The 20,873-nt window shown below is 36.9% G+C and overlaps 1 protein-coding gene across 4 annotated transcripts in view; it reads right to left on the reverse strand.

Annotated features, from left to right (window-relative positions):
- Nucleotides 1-20,873, reverse strand: part of gtpbp1 (GTP binding protein 1) — a 32,667-nt gene that overhangs the window by 9,808 nt on the left and 1,986 nt on the right. For 2 of the 4 annotated variants that reach the window (XM_051935126.1, XM_051935127.1), the window contains exons 3-13: nucleotides 16,821-16,932; nucleotides 14,545-14,725; nucleotides 13,085-13,433; nucleotides 11,319-11,442; nucleotides 10,229-10,343; nucleotides 9,894-10,038; nucleotides 8,468-8,650; nucleotides 7,941-8,076; nucleotides 6,832-7,010; nucleotides 4,295-4,480; nucleotides 765-815 (exon numbers count right to left, since the gene is read on the reverse strand). In XM_051935126.1, the coding sequence (XP_051791086.1) occupies nucleotides 765-815; nucleotides 4,295-4,480; nucleotides 6,832-7,010; nucleotides 7,941-8,076; nucleotides 8,468-8,650; nucleotides 9,894-10,038; nucleotides 10,229-10,343; nucleotides 11,319-11,442; nucleotides 13,085-13,433; nucleotides 14,545-14,725; nucleotides 16,821-16,932 (1,761 nt within the window). The remainder of the gene's footprint in view (nucleotides 1-764; nucleotides 816-4,294; nucleotides 4,481-6,831; nucleotides 7,011-7,940; nucleotides 8,077-8,467; nucleotides 8,651-9,893; nucleotides 10,039-10,228; nucleotides 10,344-11,318; nucleotides 11,443-13,084; nucleotides 13,434-14,544; nucleotides 14,726-16,820; nucleotides 16,933-20,873) is intronic. The other 2 variants (XM_051935128.1, XM_051935129.1) reach the window with 2 other exon arrangements.

Here is a 20,873-nt window from a genome sequence, read left to right on the forward strand (position 1 = left end):
CGAAAGCATCAAAATAATAAAAGACTTGAGTCATCCTGATTAAATGCTTACAGATGACAGAATTGTCACTGAAAGAAATAAATCACATTTGCATTCTTTACTGAAGATTATCATACAGCAAAGCTCAAACACATTGACATTTAAATAACTGTTACAAACAAAAATATAAAGATTTGGAAATTCATATACCTACATTAAACAGAAAAGTACAGAATTAGAAATTGGCACTTCAGATTCATAAAATGATATCTTAGTGTTATGCAAAAAGCTATTTAGGTGCAGTGCATAAAAGAAATATGTAAGACATTGTCTGCAAGAAATACATATGACTATATTCAGACACCTTGTGAAACTAGCCAAGACACTACTAAAATCCTTACACATTACAATTACTTGAAATAAATTATTAATTAATAATGCTTGAAACTACACAGCATACAGTTAAACTTGCTTACAATGCGTTTTCAGGTTTGTAGGCATTATATCAACATTAAAAGATCTGTTGTACTGTATTTTAAAGGCAAGTTACTGTGTGCTGCAATTCTGTTATGTTCTACTGTGTAAAGAAAATTTTAAAAAAAGGCAACACAAAACACCACAACAAACACAATTCCAGGAAAAAGGAACAAATGAAACAAATGAGCACGTATTACAAAAATATTGTAAAAGGGAACTCTGAAAGGCCAAGGCCAGATTTCATCCATCCTAATAAGTAGAAACATAAAAAGGGAGTAAGTCACAAGCCAACTGCAAGGAGGAATTACCTTGTTTTCTTTATTACCCTCTTGGTTCTGAGTGTCATCCTCAGGAGCCATCTGCTTACGTGCAAGCAGAAAGAGACAAGAGAAATTGGAGAAAAGGCATAGAGAGTGATCCAGTGGAGTAATGCAGAAAGGATAGAAGTGGAAAGATTTGTAATATGGAGAATCTAACTGAAATGTTAGAATGGAGATGGGCACAGAGATGTATAGCATAATAAATTTAATAGAAGACAAACCGAAAAAACTAAGAATGTTTACAAATTCCTGGTTCATATAACAAGAAGCCTATCACCACTATGAACAATTTTAACAACTTTCACAACCAGAGAGTAATACTAGGGATGCTCCGATCAAAGGGTCACCAATGTAAATAGCAGATTTTCACACAAAAAAAAAAAAAAAAAAGACTTGATCAATGAGCAGTAAATTGTCCGATCACAAAGCGCTATAATTTTCAACTGTGCTTTTCCCAAACTTTATGGTAATTCAGTTGCACCTTTATGCAAGGTATTATGGTAGCTGAGCCAGCATGCATCTTTTTTTTTTTTTTTTTTTTTGCAGCAAACACTGCATTATAAACAAAGAGCAGCAAGTGAAGGTTCGTTTTATCAGACAGTGAGAGGTGATTGGAATATTAGCTTTACATTAAAGTGGAACAAATAAACTGAGAAAAAGGAATCGGAGAAATGGTCATGTGCAATTAGAGAAACGGCAAGAAAAGCTACTTTAATAAATTCAGTCCTTTTAATTTTGTCCTTTAAAATTAAAAATCAGTCACTGTCCGAGCAAGCTTATTTTAAGTATAGAAGCTTACATTTTGGAAAAAGAAAAGATAAAGATGAATTTGAAATTGCTGCTTGGTAAACAATAGGCTTTTTTTTTTTTAAAAAAAAGAGCTGTACTATTATTTGTTGCTGTGTGTCGTACAGCTAATTAATCACCTTGGCTTTACATTTTTTCTTGAAAACACATGTAAAAAGCATTGCATTTTTTTTGCTTGAAAAATGACATTTATTAAATCTGATCTTAGTTTTGTAAAACGTACAAAACACTAAAAGTACAAAGTCAGAAGTGTAGAAAGTATAACAACAATAATTATAATAATAATGAATAATAAAAAATAATGTTAATACCATATATACCGTGAAAATGTTTAATTTGTGTGGTATATCTTGAAGCATAATGAAATACACAATCCAACGTCACAGTCGGGACAAGAGTAGTGTGATTCCTTGCGAATTTTCTTTCCAGACTGATCAGCTTTTGAACAGCACACTGCACATATGCGATTGACACGAATGTCACGTTTGGATTCAATTTTACTGTCCATTTTAATTTCACTCCCAGAAGACACATTCACTTCTTCATCTCTGCTAGTATCACTGTCAAGAGTGTGTAACACCTGAGCTGCTGAAAAACATTTCTTTCGACACGCCATTATGAGGCCCGGAGAAGACATGTCTGTTCTGTTGCCTGTGTATCACTCAGGCATGTTACTTACACAAGACACACCTATATCGTTTCCCGAGCAATGCTCGGCACTAATACTGTTGGTACTTTTACAGTGAGTAATCCTTGGGTCTACCGCTTACCAGGGCTGTGAAGTCGGAGTCGGAGACCATTTTGGGTACCTGGAGTCGGAGTCGGCAAAAATGTACCGAATCCGACTCCTAATATGTTTATATTGTAATGAAAAAAAAAACTACAGCAAGTTCAAATGTCCCATTTCACAAACAGTCATAATTAAGTACTTCTTTGATGTAAGAATAAAGCCCAGTACATAGTTGTGTTACTACTAGTGTTAAGTTCAGCTGAGCTATTATATAACGTGACAGTCACATATTGTAATCTGGATTATGGTACATTACAAAAAGTGTTTTCATTTTATTTCAGATATAATGTGTTTAACAAGTTAATCTCAGTGTAAACAAGTGTAATGATGTAGGTGGAGGTGTGTGCTATGGCATGATGTGTGTTCAGGGGTTCTTGTCTTTTGTTTAAACTGGTCAATACGGTAGAGAGTCGGCTTCCTAGCCAGTAGTTCTGTAGTTAAATGACGTGTATGTTGCCTTCCTTCAATCAACATGGAAAATACATTAGCATATTAAATACAGAGGAGTCTGAGTCTAAGGATTTATCTACTGATTCCACAGCCCTGCCGCTTACATGAGACATGTCTATACAGTTGCCCAAGTGACGCTCAGGGCGAACGCTTTCAGCACTATTTTTACAACCTGAGTGATGCTCGGGTCTAATACTAAGGAGGTTAAAAGAGTAATTTATATTTATAATAACACCTCAAGAGTTATGAATGTCTAGACACAGACACACACACATAGTAAATGTATATTTTAAACATAAAACAGCTGTAGTGCAATTAATAATTTAAAATGATTAAAATCTATAAGTGTATGTATATGTACATTCTAGCAGTGTTTAACTGCCAATATCAATTAACAGATCGTGTGAGAGTATACTTAATTTTATTTTTGTTAGCAAAATGGTGAAAAGTACTTTTTAAAATAAAACTACATTACAAAAAAATATAGAACTTGTAATTATGAAAAGCACTTTTTATTTTCTCTTATGCCATAAGTATTAGGGGTAAATATTTTTGTATATTTTATTAGTTAAAGTACATACTGCAAGGGATTTTCTATCTAGTTTAACTCCTAAGAATAGCAAAGTTAACACTTTAATATAGGACATAAGGCTTCTATGTATTAGGATATGCTGGAGCTTAGTGTAAAACATTTTTAAAGGGATAAAGAAGAAAAAAAAATTGGAATCAGCCGATAAAGTAACAGGACATCGGAGATCAGTATTGGCCTTAAAAAATCTGATCGGAGCATCCCTAAATAATAAGAGTTATAAACTGGCTTGATTAAATTACAGTACTAGCACCAAGATATAACAAATATTAAAAAAATAATAAGGCACAAAACATTTAGGGATTAAATACATTGAAACTACTGTAATCATCGCAATCCTAAATGCTGAATAAATCTAAAAAGGACGTGCTAGTTTGACATGTATGACTATACGAAACATACAAAATGACCATTTCTATATGACCCAAATTTTCACTTCACTGGCCTTGCACAAAGATAAGCTACAAAAGAAAGGGTGCAAAGTGTATAACCGACAAACGGGCAATTAAATGATGTGGTTTTCTTAGCCTAGTTTTAGGATTTAAGTTGGAAATTCTGAATTACAAATATCAAAATACATGTTTCATGGACTAAAAACGTCACATATTTAAATGTTTGTAGACATTATAAAAATCCAAACATCCTTCTTCATACTGCTGAACCTTTCTGAAATATATCATTTAGAGATGGAAACGCCATCCAACCTAATATAGTTCATGTAGGCATTAGGCACAAGACACAAACCAGTCCTACCTACTGAGCCACCCCATGCCCCCCCCGTTCAATTAAACAAAACAAAAATTAGAACATAAAATGTTTCACAATGTGCATTTTAAGCACATCCAATATAGTAGAAATAGAACATATAGGTTGTTTGCTCACCATTACTGCAAGTGGGCTGTTCGGTCGACCCAGAACTTGCTGACTCGGTGGGTTGTCCTCTGCAGTAGCCCCTCCACCAGCTGGTAACCCCTCCTCTTTCCTCAGCAGAGGAGTTTTTCTTGTGGACTGCATTTTAATCTGTTGGGGTTTGGCGTTGGAGGGCAGGTTATTGGTGGTCTGTAATAACTACAGAATTCAAAAATAACCAAACCAACAAATTAAGGAACCAAGGAGATACATTTAATATACCCAAGACACTACTGAAGTCTTCCATTTTATTTACATGCATCTAAAAATAAATTTACTGTAAGAAAAGCAAATAGTGGAGAGAGAACAGGAGGGGGAAAAAAAAGAAATTCTCATTCTGATTAAAACAGAGGTTATCCATTCAAGAGCACATACTCAGAAAAAATTCAGAACGTCGAGGAATGTATTTATACTTGAGATGCAAAGAGGACACTTTGAGACATGTTCATTTATAAATGATTAGCTGTGCTACCTGTCTAAGCCAGGTTGAAATCTAAGTAATCAACACAGACCTCAGCATTAACGTTTGCAGTCCACCATCTACTGGAATGTATTCTGTAGTGCTTACGGTAATAAAAAGTAATGTATTTTCCACTCCAACAGATGGCTCATTACAAACATTTGTAGTAAAAAAATGCATTACTGCAAATGTCTGATGTGCTCTCTGTTGGAATTAAAAAACAGATTCTAATTACTACAAATCTTTATGATGCTGCATCTGTTGGAATGACATAGCAACCAAAAAAAACACACATATACACTGACACACACAAACACCTGTCCTTTTATTAGTCTTGATGCAATCATCTGGACATTTACAGAATTTACGGATTATACGGAGACTAAAAAACCTGCTCATCAAGCAAAAGGTTAATCAAAAACTAGCCTAGCCCTAACCAACTCTAAATGAAGAAAATACTTTTAACACTATATTTTTAACTGAATAAAAGTTTGTATTACAAGTTCTAAACTGATGATGCCAAGAAATGCGGGTTGAAACATCAATGTACATGAAATGTAGAGTCTCGCTTAACATTAACAATGTCTGTTCAGGATAGCATGGTACTGTAGCAGTTAACATTGCTGCCTCGCATATTTAGAGGCCCGAGTTGTACTACTGACCTATACTTTTGGATATATTTAAATAAATAAAAAAAAAGTTTTGTTTATGTGGGATTGGTTTGGACATGTGCAGAGGAGAGACACTGGGTTTGTTGGGAAATCTATGCTAAGGATAGCAGTGCCAGGCAAGAGGAAGGTCTAAGAGAAGGTATATGGATGTGGTGCGAGAGGACATGCAGGTGATGGGTGTAACAGAACAAGATGACGAGGACATGAAGATATGGAACAAGATGAACCGCTGTGGCAACCCCTAACGGAAGCAGCTGAAAGAAAAAGATGGTGTGGGAAATGTCATTAGACTTCTGTGATTGCTAAACTGTGGACCAAAATATATATAAAAAAAAGTATCACTGTATGATTTCATCCATCCATCCATTATCCAACCCGCTATATCCGAACTACAGGGTCACAGGGGTCTGCTGGAGCCAATCCCAGCCAACACAGGGCGCAAGGCAGTAAACAAACCCCGGGCAGGGCACCAGCCCACCACAGGGTGCGCACACACACCCACACACCAAGCACTCACTAGGGACAATTTAGAATCGCCAATGCACCTAACCTGCAAGTCTTTGGACTGTGGGAGGAAACCAGAGTACCCGGAGGAAACCAACACAGACACGGGGAGAACATACAAACTCCACGCAGGGAGGACATGGGAAGCGAACCCGGGTCTCCTAACTGCGAGGCAGCAGCGCTACCCACTGCGCCATCGTGCTGCCCTGTATGATTTCAGCACTATCGTATTTAGAGCATTATTATAAATCCTGGGTCTATAAACTCATTGGATAAGATGCTTAACAAATCAGTGAGGGCCTTGTAGAAAAGCAAAGAAAACAAAAAAACTTTTTTTTTTTGCTAGAATGTCTGGTTAAAGCAATAGTCAAGTGAAACTAGCAGATGAGAAGAAATGATTGTGCCTTTAGGTCTGCTTTTTGGAAAACAATAACTCACACGAAGACACTGTGTTACTGTTTGTTTCATCACCCAACCTCTCAAAACAAAACAAAATATATAAAACCAGTTGCCGGGCTCAAGGGGAGGGTTACTTAGTATGTATTGTAATTGATAGTTAGGGAATTTCCCATTGTCTCGATTGCATACTGCACTGCAATATTGCATCATCAAGTGAAACAGGCAGACATTCCAAAGCCATAAATACAAACATCTCTGGTTACCAAAAGAGGGAACACGTTTCAGATCAATAAACCTGTTTTAGTCAGGTCACAAACAACACCTGATCTTAGAACACTTACATAATTGATGCAAAAGAATATAATATAGGGTGTGAGTCAAAGTGTTCATCATCTTCTTATAGTGTCTCTATGCATTCTCTATGACTTCGTTAAAAGATGTCTTGTTATCTCAGACCAGAAAGCTGCTAATCTTACCTTGGTAATAGTTCCGACTGCCTTGGTGCGTCCCTCCCTGAAGACCAGCCTTTGATCAGTATGTAAGTACTCGGGGGTCTTTATGAAACGGAAATGAACGGTGGCTTTGTCCCCTGTCCGCAAGCAGTCCTTGTTCATTGAGAGGATGGTTGCAGTTTGTCGGATACTACCACAATGCACTAAAATACAATAATGTAAATGTGCAAATAAAAATTGGTTTAAAACAAATCAAAGAGTTATAAACCTGGGAGTTTCGTCTGTTCCTGGCCAAACAGAAGCAAAAATGATTTGCAACAAGGGTAGGCATTTTTTTTTTTTTTTTTAATTCTAAATTGAAGAATGAATTTATGCAGTCCCAATAGTTCTGCTATAAATGGATTAAACTCTCAATAAAGAATGTTCAATCAAGTAACTTTTCAGCATTCTGTTAGATGATAATATAAATGAAAAGTGCACTACAATATGACAAACTGTTTTAATAAATTAATAATGCCAATTACATCAATTTTACAGCCATTTGCATCAAAACTACCGTCAACTCTGATACTGACAAAGCCCTGGTGATGTCTCTTTACATGGCTTTTGAACCACTCCAGCATCTTTTTGCAGCTGTTAACTACACCAGCAGTATGAAATCAAAGGCAAAAATTAGCACATTCAACAAGCAAACATACACTAACACTAGTACAGTATATTCCAGGTAGAAGTTACTTTCTTTATGACCGTTTATAGAAGAATCCTTTAATACTAATCATTCTTAATTTACTACCAACCATCCATGCATTTTATAATCCCACTTATACTGGCAATGGTAGCGCAGAAGCTGGAGCTTGTACTAGCAAGCACTGCGTGCAAGCAGGAACAATCCCTGGAAAGGGCACACCAGTCCATTGTAGGGTCAACACACTGGCCCACACAAACTACGGCCAATTTACCTAATTTGTATGTCACTGGATTGTGGCAGGGGGATTATGTAAATTCCATGCAGGGATCACCTACACTACAGCCAATAAATTTAAATTTTAAAATAAATTCCTGATCTGCAGCCTCACTCTTCAGTGCTGTTCTGACAGCAAATCATCTAGACCATAGTAGCATAGTACACTCACCCATAGCCTGGTACCGGGGGCTAATTGTTGTCGGGTGATGCAAGACTAGAATTTCAGCTTCAAACTCCCAGGATGCCTGAGGATTAAGCTTTGGAGACACCATAACCATTCCTTTCCTTATGGAGGAACGTTTGATCTGGAAGGGACGTGAAAGATGTTGATCAATCACTTGTACTAAGACTGGAGTAAAGGAGATACACCTAGGTTAAGGGTAGCTGTAAAATACATTCAAGACAAATTAAATGAACATACGGCTTTAACCTTTACTTATTCACTCTAAATTTTATTTTGCAATGATATTCACAGTGAAAAGCTAGTATAAAATATCTTAATATATAAAACATTTAAAAAATATGTTTTAATGCTTGCTGGGTTCATAGTATTTCTGAAGTTATAAGGATGCATAAATTTAAAGAGAGTCATGCGTCACAATTTTTTAAAAAGTTACAAAGTAAAAAAATTTGTTTACCATCTGACAAAAAGCTCTGGTAAGAGCTTAGACAATTAACAAACCCCTGGATATTTACCTTCTTCAGTGCAAAAGAAGCAGTCTGTCCACCACGAACTTCCTTTACAGGCATTCGCTTCCGATGGATTGACTTGACAGCAATATGAATAAAGTTGCCCAGTGGGTCTGGACCAAGCAACAAAATATCATTCAGGCGTATCAATCCGCGTAATGTAGTTCCTGAAACTACTGTCCCCACTCCCTTTATTAAAAAAAAAAAACAAAAAAAAACAAAAATAATAGTAATGTTTTACTATACTTTCTTTCTTACTGCAATGAGATTAGGTGCTGCAACAGACCACTAAGATGGCATAATTGAATATGTATTTTTAGCAAAGACTAAACTAATAATTATATACATTTGCCCTTTATCATTAAACAATTACCATTATATAGTAACCTTTGTTATATATGTCACCTTTAAAGGTCATTGGTGACTAAAGTATAAATCTGAAATAAATCTTGCTGCCCTACATAGAGCTGTAGAATGTGCTAGTTGCTTCTGAAAAGAGAAGCAGGAACTTTTACACTGGCACCCGGCTGGGGTTCCTACCTGGCCGGGACTGCAGGGGAGACAGGAGGAGGGCTCCAGACCACGAGGGGGCGACCGCCTTGGTTGTATTGGGGGCCACGGGTACAGGGCTTAGAAGCTCAACCCTGTAGGGGCACGTGGCCACCGCCAGGGGGAGTCCCCGTGCCTGATGGACCCTGGACCCCAGCACTTCTGCCACACTGGGGCGTGTCGGGTGGAAGATTGCCAGTGCACACCTGGAGCACATCCGGTTATGAATAAAAGGGGCCGCATCCCTTCATTCGAGGCTGGAGTCGGGTGGAAGAGGACGAGGTCTTAGAGGAGAGTCAGGAGGCGGCCTGAAGAGAGTGAGGCATTGTGGTATTGGCCTGGACTTTGGGGAAATCTGTGGGTTGTGTGGCACTTCTGTAAATAGTGATTGTATAATAAATGTGTGTTGGGTGACAAAATGATGTCTGCCTGTCTGTGTCTGGGCTGTTCCCCACAACACAGTTTGAGAACCTCTTAAATAAACCTAATTAGTTTGCATCAACCTAATCAAAACAATAACTTCTTAAATTATAGCTTTTCATATATAAAAAAATGATCTTAGATTTAGATGTAAACTATGAGTACCTAAGGCTGGCAATTTGTTTTATTTATTTATCCATTTTAACAAATAGATAAACTACTATACCCCTGCATTATACAATCTCCTATATTACAGTAACAGTATTAACAAAATGTGTAGGACAATAACAATGTGAAACATTCTGACATCCTGATCATCCACAGCAAGGAATATTAACATAAGAATACAGATTTACTGTTTAACAATTAATACTTCAGTGTTATAAATGAAAAATACATTAAGCAAAATGTTTACAGTTAAAACACTAACATTAAACAATGTAAAATGCAAGTACAGACATACTGGTACTGAGTAGGTGTCATCAATTTGAAACTCTGCTGGCTCCTCATCACTATATGATGTTCTAGAAGAAAGCAAGTTCAAGAACATCTTAAGGAGGTCCATGTTCTCGCCTGTGACATTTGAGATCTGGAAAATGGGACACATTCTAGAAAATAACAAAACACGTTGATTACTCATCCAATAAATTTGAGAAGGGCTTTTTGTTATTTAAATTTTAACTTTCTACACTACAGTTTTATACTCTGAAGAAATAAATAAATAATGCTTTATGTAAGATGCTCCTTTCTTTCTAGAGTATCTGCATTAAAAATGTCCAGTTCTTAAGAGCAACAAACCTTTCGGAGCTGAAATTTGAGGCAGTTACAATAACATCATCTTTATTCTGCACTAAAACTGGAATTTTTCTGCAACCTGGAGATTTCAGCAAGCGCTGCAGAAGTTTCAGAGTTTCTAAATATTAGGAGAAAAAAAAATGACCTTTAACTCTGGTGTTTTGCAAACCCAATACATACTGCCAAGTCTAGAATTAAAGTACTAAATAAACACAAAAAATAGTGTAGCAGCTTTAATATAGAACACAATTTCTGCACAAAATGCCTCAAAGTATTTGACATATAAAAGAGACACAACAGGTGAAATTAAACAATAAAGACAAAAAAGAATGCGTAAGGTATACAATTTATAAAAATTACATCAACTATCTTTTTCAACTAATGCTGTGAAATTTCCTGTTGAAGACCGAAAAATACAAATGCTTAATTATTTTCTGGTAATTTTCAATATAAATATTTTTTTTTTTTTTTTAAGCCAGGCAAAAGCAAATGTTTGAATAAAATCACAACTTAAGAGAATGTAATCATGCTCTCAAGGAGCATACTGACACATCCTACATTTTTTGTCATTGTATACAGTTCAGATGAGGACTAATGGGAGCAGAGATATTGGGACCTTTTCACCCAGGACTAAGTACACAATGAAAAATGATAAATCTCCTCTGAACATATTAGTCTCTATAGCACAGATATCCAAACTAGGATTTGTAAATCCCTACAGATTTTTTATATAGAAATCATAAAAATTTTATACATACAATAGCAGATACAATACATATACATGCATATACTGTATTATGGCCTTCATATAAAACCATTTCAAAGTAAAACCTATGTAAATATACTGGCATAGTCTTTAAGCATCTACATAATCTTTACTTAAAACCATATTGTTCTTCTTGTTGGAACTGAAATGATGTAAACTCCTTTTGGAGGTCCGAATTCCCAGTGATGAATAATATTTAAATTTTCCCAGTTGTTTATAATGCAATATAGGTAATTAATATTGACAGAAATGAACAAAAAATATTCAAATTAATAACTGACATAGAGAAGACAGGTGAAATTTAACCCAAAATTGTTTTTCTCTCACCTTGCAGGATATTTGCCGGACACATGTCAATTTTGGTTACCACTACAAAAACAGGGACATTCAGTGCCAGTGCCAACCCTAGATGCTCCTTGGTCATGCCAACAATGCCAGCATTGCTGCCAACCTGCAAGTAAAACATTTTAGCATAGCATAACCCAACACACAAATAAAGGGAACATTAAAGCATTGACAGGCAAATTGTGCATTATTGATACACCAAGGCTTTAAAATTTTCTTTTTTTTTCCTAATGGTGTTTTCTCAGACATTTTGGAAGACTTAAGGCATGAAATCTCAGGAATATTACATGGCACTTTAGCAACCAATTCTACTTAAAAGTATGCATATTATTTTAATAAAAAATAGAAAAATCAGAAGAAAAACAGAATTATTCAAAATTTTCCACCAAACTAGATTCATCTTACTCAATATATATTTGAATCATTATGAATTTTATGATAAACTATCAGAAAGCAAAATAAACAGTAGTGACACTATGGAAAAAAAATCAGATTAGCTAAATTGCGGAAAAGAGATTAAATCAGATGCTGACTATTTATTAAACTTTTTGTCTTCACAACAACATATAGACATGCAGTCTGATTGCACCAAAAGAAAAAAAAAGACTGAACAATTCGTACTGCATCAAAACAAGGTCACTCATTACCTTCTTCTTCAGAGTGGATCATAATCATTGTTACATATGCTTAAACAATATAAATACAGGTTGATGAAATCTTGTCCCGGCACTGTTTTCATATGATCAAAGAATAGTGGAAAACTATCTCATAAGTGTGTCTCTAACTCAAAAGGAGTATGCCGTTTTCTAGCATTTCATCCCAAGTTTACATTAAGGTTACACAAGTTAAATTGAATGATACACACAGATCAGCCATAACATTAAAACCACTGACAGGCGACATGAAAAACACTGATTATCTCATTACGATGGCACCTGTCAAGGGGTGGGATATATTAGGCAAAGAGTGAACAGTCAGTTCTTGATGGTGATGTGATGGAAGCAGGAAAAATGGGCAAGAATAAGGTTCTAAGTGACAAGGGCTAAACTGTGATGGCTAGATGACTGGGTCAGACCATCTCCAAAATGGCAGGTTTAATTGGTCTGAGGAAGGACAATTGGTGAACTGGAGACAGGGTCATAGGCTCATTGACTCTTGTGGGAAGAGAAGGCTAGCTCATCTAATTCGATCCCACAAAAGATCTACTATAGCAGAAATTGCTGAAAAACTTAATGCTAACCATGAGAGAAAGGTGTCAGAACACAGTGCATCACCACCTTGTTGTGTATGGGGTTATGTAGTCATAGACCAGTCAGAATGCCAATGCTAATCCCTGTCCACCACCAAAAGCACCTAAATAGGCATGTGAGCATCAGAACTGGATCACGGAAAAATGGAATAAAGTGGCCTGGTCTGATGATGAATCACATTTCCTTTCAGATCATGTGGACAGCCAGGTGAGTGTACGTCGTTTACATGGGGAAGAGATGGAAACAGGATGCACTATGGGGAGAAGGCAAGCCAGCAGAGGCAGTGTGATGTCCTGGGCAATGTTCTGTTGGGAAACCTTGGGGCCTGGAATTCATGTGGAGGTTACTTTCACACATACTACCTACCAAAAGGTTGTTCCAGACCACATACACCCCTGCATGGCAATGGTTTTCCCTGGTGACAGTGGTCTGCCACACTGCAGAAATAATAAAAAAAAAACTTTCCTAGATTTGGTAAACATAATATGATATTCTCACCATAAGCATGCAGAAATCTGGCAGGTGTCCAGTCATGCCAAATACTGTCGTCTTGAGGTATTTCTCATGGCCCGCCAGGTCAATGAAAGTGATTACTTTAGAGGACTTTTCGCAGATCTTGGTCCAATCAAGACTACCCCCATGGCTATCAGGCTTGTTGACCACTTGACCCTGTTGGTCAAAGCCCAAGATATCGTTTCCAACACTACTGGTACGGCCAGACTCCATTTCATGCTTGTGCCGAAAAAGTTTCTGTCGTGCAAATCCACGACCGTTATCCAGCTCTCCATGCGTTAGAACACCCAGCAGTGTACTCTTTCCAGCATCCACATTGCCAACTACAGCCACGCTAAAAATAATTTAAAAAAAAAGAATAAAAAATTGTTTCTACTCAAAATGTACAAAAAGTTTGAAAAACTCCAAAAATAGAATTTTCAAATAGGAACTTTGCACATTCTTCAAAAGGTCTAAGGAAATTATACTTAAACATTTAAACAAGGGTTCCTCATAGGTTCACTGAAATGCCTCCACTAATAGCTAAAACACTGAGCAGTACTTTAATGGGACAACAAGACATTTCCGAATTTTTCAAAATATACGCAAGTGTTTTCACATTCTATAATGCAAACGAAATAGCATTTCATTAATAAAAGTTTGTTCTTAGTTGTTCACCCATCAACCAATTTTCTTTTGAAATCACAATTCAGCAACGAAGCAGTTTAAACATCAATCCATCATCCATGGTCTGCTGGAGCCAATCCTGGCCAACACAGGGCGCAAGGCAGGAAACAAACCTCGGGCAGGGTGCCAGCCCACCGCAGCAGTTTAAACATGTAAATACTAAAAACTTTCAATTATTTGGGACCAGATTAACCAGTCTACAGTTTAACTATGGGTCAGTGTAATAAAGGTTAACTCAATTTTTCATATATAAAAAAATCAAGGATCCTACAATGCATTTTCTTAGTGTTTTAGTGCATTTTGGGCATGTTTTGCAAAGAACCATAATGCTTTATAAAGGGTGTAATTTGAATAATTGTATTACACTTTATGACTACTTTGGCCACAGGAAGCCAGAGTATCTTATGGGCAAAAAGCAGGAACTCGCATTGAGCAGGTAACCATTCCCTCACAGTGTCTGCTCACAAATACACATACATAATTTATACTAAATACATTTTCAAATATGTTTTCACTACTTTTGATCTAACTTTCATATTCTCTGCGAAGTTCCCCTTCTGAAAATTAAAACTACTTTGTGTTTTTTACTGACACTAATTGAACGTGGGAAGTACTGAATCTGTAAGACTAATATGATCCTTAGACTGCAATATACAGTTAATAATAATAATAATAATAATAATAATAATTACAGACAAAATAACAAAAACAGACAACTAGGACACAAATCTCTTTAACAGCACAAATTTTCTTAAATACTTTAAATCACTTGCACCTACCGCACTTCAAGGAAATCACTCTCACCAACACGTCTGCGTATAAGATAGTCCCGCACTTTGCCTCCTGCCTCTTGCCGCTCTCTGAGCAGGATCATGTCAGCATCCACCTGCTCGGACAGTGAACGCACTGTTGCTATAGAAGCTTCCATGTCAGCCTCATTCAGACCATAGTCTCTTCCGTCTTAAATAAAACAAAACAATCAATCAGTCAATAAACAAATAAAGAGTGGATGTTCATATTTACTTATAAGGCCATAGCCTTTTCTGAATCAATTTGCAGTAATTTCACATTGTTAATATTAAGATTAAAATGTTTGTCACGACTATGACTAATTCAAACAACAGAAAATGGGTCTCATTTTATAGTCAGGAGACATTTAATATGCATAACTGGACCCAGCAGAATTCAAGTCCATGGAATCCTCACAAAAAATAACTTTTAGAGAAATCTAGGCGAGAACAGGCCATTCAGCCCAGCACAGCTCATCAGTCCAATCCACTGAATTCTTCAAAAATAACATGAAGTCTAGTTTTAAAGGTTGCTAAAATCTTACTGCCTACCACACTACCCCATGTGTCTATGGCTCTCTGTATGAAGAAAAACTCCCTAATTTACCCTTGTTATACTATGTATTATTAATTTTAATGTCACTGTTCTCTGTGCCCACTGTTATAGATTCATTCATACAGGCAGACCAAGTATAGGTACACAGGGGCACAGCTTCAGTATTTAGAATTGCCGAGCCAAGCACAGGACTAGATAGCCACAGACAACTGGAGAATTGAATAGTCAGCCTAAAGACAGACTAGTGTATATTTCTGTCTTCTGTCAGCACAGAAACCTTTCCTTGTTGGGAGAATGGAAACTGTATATGGGCATTGTGCTATTCCTGTATTTTTTGAAGGTGGGACTGGAATCCTTCTTGTCCTTGTTTGGATCAGAGCCAAGAGCCTGCCCATGGAGCAACTGAATATAAGGATGGACACCTACGGCCAACACTTTGAAGCTTCCGGGCGGAAGAGTATGTCTTCCGTCCGAGGCCGGGCAGAAGATTATTTCTGCTGTCCGGCTAAAATCCTTTCAGCGTGGCAACGAAAGATGGCAGGCTGCGTAGGTCGAGCCTCCCACATGCTTGATATGTCTGTCATAAGCTTCCCGTTTGTAATGCCGCATAAAACCGTCAATTAAAGAGCTAGAATTATCCTAACTTGTCGTGCAAGCTTGTAACCGCCATTGCATGCTGGGGGAGGGTAATAATTTAATATTTTAATTTAAATTTAGGTTATTAAAACGCCGCAATTGAAAAAGAACACATTTCCAGAGAGCTAATACCTCTCTTCAGGAAACAACCCTTAACAAGTTTCCAACTGAAGACTGAAACACAAGATTTCTTTTTCTTTGGAAATAGCAGCAGTGGTTAGAAGTTTATCGATAAGGAAAAGTAGTTTTGAGGTAAACTAGTAATATGGAAATGGAGAGTGGCAACGTGTTGTATGACAATTAGCACAGGCAATAAGAATTTCACTGTACTCTGTATATAAATCCTATATAAATAACTACAGAAGGAGTAAAGCCGATATTAATGCAAAGAAATTAGCACATGCTGGCTAAAATGATATTCTGTGTAGGAAGGTAAAACCCACATAAGTGACATATTGACTTGAAAGAAATATACAAGCAAAATGTTAATACTGAGGTAGGATAAGCAATGAAAAGAGATCAATCACTCTGCTGGATTCTTATGCAAATCATCAATTCTCACAGAAACACATATTCTAATCTCATCTGCTTCTTGGAGCTGGGTTTCTCACTCTCTGCGTGAATTTTGTGTGCAATCTAAAAAAAAATGTTGCAGGAGGTAAAAACGACATTTAACCATAACAGAGGATTGAACCCCCCTTATTCTTGTTTTTGTGTCTTTGTAAATCTTCACTTGCTTATGTTGACATTACAATTCATCTACCTGGTGTGTTATCTGCATTAATAATAAAGATGAAAGGAATAATTAAAATAAGGTTTCCCTCTGTTTCTTTCTGGGAAATACTGTCTAGAATGCATTTAGGTACTGGTTATACATTTACAAAATGACTACTCACTGAATTGGTGCTGATTTCTAATAAGCGAGCAACGTGCGATAGAATCATTCACTCTTTCAAATTTTCACTTATTCAAAAATTCATATATGAGAACAGAAGACAATTCTGGCCAGGTATCACAGCTGTTCAATCAAAAATAGCTTTGCCAAAGCACTAATTTCCAAAAATCAAAGGCTTACCTGAACCAACTCCAATGACATAGATGGTTTCTCCACAACCTTCATCCATCCTGTCTCGAAGCTGTCGAAGCAGCAAGTCATACTGCTCCCCACTGGGGCTCACTAGGGCCACCTGTAATCAAAAGCAACATGATCCTTGTGATTGTAGGTTACACAGATCACTTATGAAAATGTATATTGGGAACAACTGTAAAGAGTTTTTCTAGGTGCGGATAGAATCAGAAGCTTAACTCTATGGATCCTGAAAAGTCTAAAGGAGGAACAGTGGATAAAACATTTAAACAGAACAGGACATGAAATCCATCTTGCAGTATATGCACCTTCAGCTTACGATTTAATAGGAAATCAAGTAATCACTATGGCTGTTATAACCTTCCGTAATGTGGCAATCAATGCTATGCAAAAATACTTGCGTCATTATTTAAATATGTAAACTCAATATGTAAAATAACAAAACTGCTTCTTTCTGCCAAACAAAACCAACACAGGCACACATGTTGGAACCAGATCATTAGAGACATTAGAAAAACAATTCCTATATTTTTTCAATAAAAGTAATGTTCCATTTAAGTGTTGCAATAATCAATAAGAAATTTCCAAGTAAAATTCCACCCTCCATCTCAGCCAATCAAGTATAATCTCTGTACAAACCCTTCCAAAAGACAAAGAGGTGCATTCATATCATTACTACTGTCACCATGACATTCTTGGCCAGCACTATCTCCTGTAAAGAGGATTCTGTTTCAACTAGCGCATCTTCTTGTATCCACCCATCAATTTTCTAACCTGTTTATCAAGTTCAAGGTCATCAAGAGCCACAGCCCCCAGCAACATTAAGCAGAAAGCATGCACTAATATGCTGGATGGGGCATTGGTCCATCACACAGCATGATTAAAACGCTCACTTACTCACACAGGGTCAAATTAGAGTTCTCACTTAAAATAACATGCATGACATTGGGATGTGAAAGGAAAAACTGGAGTACCTGGAGAAAAACTCAGGAAAACATACAAATACCAGACAGGCAATACCCAAGCTGGAACCTGAACGTAGGATTCTGAAGCACTGACACTAACCACAACATCACCATACTACTTTATGTCTTCAGGCACATGGTTAATATTACCCAGAAATAGGCTTTACCCAGTTTGTATTTGCCATCTTGTTTTGTAAATTGCATCCTCTATATTGTACAGCAATGGAATTGCCACAACAGTTGCCAGTTTATATTCCAGCCAACCCCCCTTGCCTGCACTACGCGCCAGCCACTTTGTGTCTCGGCCGCTCGCTTTGTGAAGAGGGGGGGCTGAAAATACCCCAAGGAGACGTGGTCGCTCCGGAAACCCCCTCTCAGACAGTGATACAATGGGAAACAAATAGTTTTTTTTTTTTTATATACCTCCTCTTTGCTCGATCAGCTGCTGCCGTACCGCGTGATGTGCATCTCGTGCAGCGCTTCAAACATTTAAAAGCCTGTACAGCAGCTGTCTTACTCTTTGTCTTTTAGTTCCGGCCCCGGGTGTGGTTAAATCTCTTGGCACTCTTGGTTAAGTCTTGTCTCGCGGGATGTGAGTTCTTGATTTTATGTCGCACTTTAAATCAGGCTTATTTTAAAACCTACCTATATATGTTTGGTATCATTCTTTTCAGAATTTATCTAACTTTAATATGATGTTGTTAGATGTTTTAAAATTATAAACTAAAAAAAAAAAAAAAAAAAATCAAGAACTCGCAGGAGCGACCGCGTCTCCTTGAGGTATTTTCAGCCCCCCCCTCTTCACAACACAAGCAGCAGACTGGCCGCAACTGGGGGTTGGGCACCAAAGGCGCTGGGGGGGTTGCGGGGGAGCTTTCCCCCTAGTAAATATATATACACATACAAATATATATTAAAATAGTAATTAAAATTTTAAATTATTCTATACAATTCTTCCTCACTTCTAGCAAATACATTGTATTTAACAGGTTATGTTGAACTTTAATAAGGAAATCTAATTATTTTGTGGAACAGAGTGGATCACTGTATCTGACTCCCAGCTAGATTCCCTTTATTTTCACTCTAAATATTTAATTTAGTTAAAGCAGCTACTTTATGTGAACACAGAAAGGAGTTAATCATTTTATGCTCTCTGCACTTTGACAAATGGTTAAGGAAAAAAAAAGAAGGCTTTGGATGTTTAACACACAAGTAAATTAAAATTAAACACAGTCAGACTAAAGATAAATCCCAGTGTTTCTTTTTGCAGATACCCAGATGAATCTTGCTAGTTACTCCAATTAGCTTTATGTAGAATAATTGACTCACTGATGTGATGAACTAAAATCTGTAACTGAAGTAAGAATTTTTTAAGGTGCACAATTTGTAATTTAGTGACACTACAAACAACCAAAGAAATTAAAGGACCCGTTTAACTAGCAATAAGGCATGGTTTGCAAATATGTCAAGTCAAATTTATTTATATAGCACTTTTAAAAGATATTAGAATAAAAAGATAAGGCAAAGGTAACATACAGCTAAGAGCAATGCTGGTCAATTAACAGCCATAAAAATGCATTTACAGTTAGAAAATAAAACTGGATTAAACTATAAAGTTAAGCTAGACTGTCAACGAGACCCAAAAACAAGTGAATAAAACTACGTTTTTAAACTGTGTTTTAAAATCATCAGTTGTGAGAGCTGATCTTACTGAGAGGGACTGGCTGTTCCATAGCCGAGGACCGACTACAGCAAAGGTATGATCACCCAACAGCATCAACCACATGTGTGGAAAAGACAGTAACACTTGATTAGAAGATCTGAGGGACCTCGTGGATGAGTAGGGACAGAGGAGATTAGCAAAATTGGCCATAGCAGACCTATGTAAGCTTTGAACACAGTCAGTAAAATCTTAAAACCCACCAGTATTGCACAGGGAGCCAATGACGAGAAGCTAATATGGGTGAAATGAGATGTATTTTTTTAGTGCCAATCCAGACTGTGGCAGCACCATTTTGAATGAATTGTAGTCATGCCAGATTTAAGAGGCAGTATAGAGGGAATTACAATAGTTTACACAGGGCGAAAAAAGCATAAGCTTCTGCAGATCATTAAAAGCTAGAAAGGTTTAACTTTAATGATGGCCCTAACCTGGAAAAAAAAGATATTTTATTTACCACAGCATTTAACTGCTTATCAGGTTTGAAATTTGAATCAAACAGATTGCCAAGCAAGACCTGATGTGTGGAGTTAGTAGCAACTAGTTAAATTAAGAAATTGGTTGGAACAAAAATCTTTAACTACTGCAGCCCTCCAGAACACAGTTAAGTGCTTTGAGCATGGAAAAGGTGCTTTATAAATAAAACATTATTATAATAATAGTTTGAAGCCTTATAAACTGGTGATAAAAAAAAAACAAACAAAATATCTGATTCAAAAAGCTGGTTCAATCTTGGGGGGGCAGGCTGGACTCGCTGGAGGGTGAGGTAGAACAGAGGTTTGCTCAGCAAGCTGCCTACCATCCTGGACAATGACTCCCACCCCTACATAAGGCTTTGACTAAACAGAGGAGCACATTTAATAACAGACTTAGATAACTGTGTTGCTCCAAAGAACACTGCATACTGTATATAAAGGTTGATCCTACCCTCAGCCACCAGGCTCTATAATGAGTTACCCCTCGGCCGAGGCACTGGGGTTGTTCCTTGTTTGCTGAATGGTACTGGGCTGGTCTAGTCTAGCAAACATCTTAACAGACAATGTCAAGATGTGCAATGCACTGTGCCAAAGACTGACATCCCGTACGTACTGTGAAACTGTAACATCTAAGTATGTGCAAATCTAATCATTTAACAAATCCATACACTTGTTAGTTTACTTATAGATAATTCTTGTTAAATGTGTATACTTAATCTTCTTAGCATACTTAAGATTATTATGTTTGTACTTTTTTGTCTGCTGCTGTTACCCTGCAATTTCCTTCTAGATTAATAATGTTTCTATCTATCCGCTGATGGACAGGGAATAGGTCTGACTCAATTAGTTCAGCATTCACTCCCAGCATCATTTTACTCAT

The sequence above is a fragment of the Erpetoichthys calabaricus genome, chromosome 12 (genome assembly GCF_900747795.2).
Source record: "Erpetoichthys calabaricus chromosome 12, fErpCal1.3, whole genome shotgun sequence".
Lineage (NCBI taxonomy): Eukaryota > Metazoa > Chordata > Cladistia > Polypteriformes > Polypteridae > Erpetoichthys > Erpetoichthys calabaricus.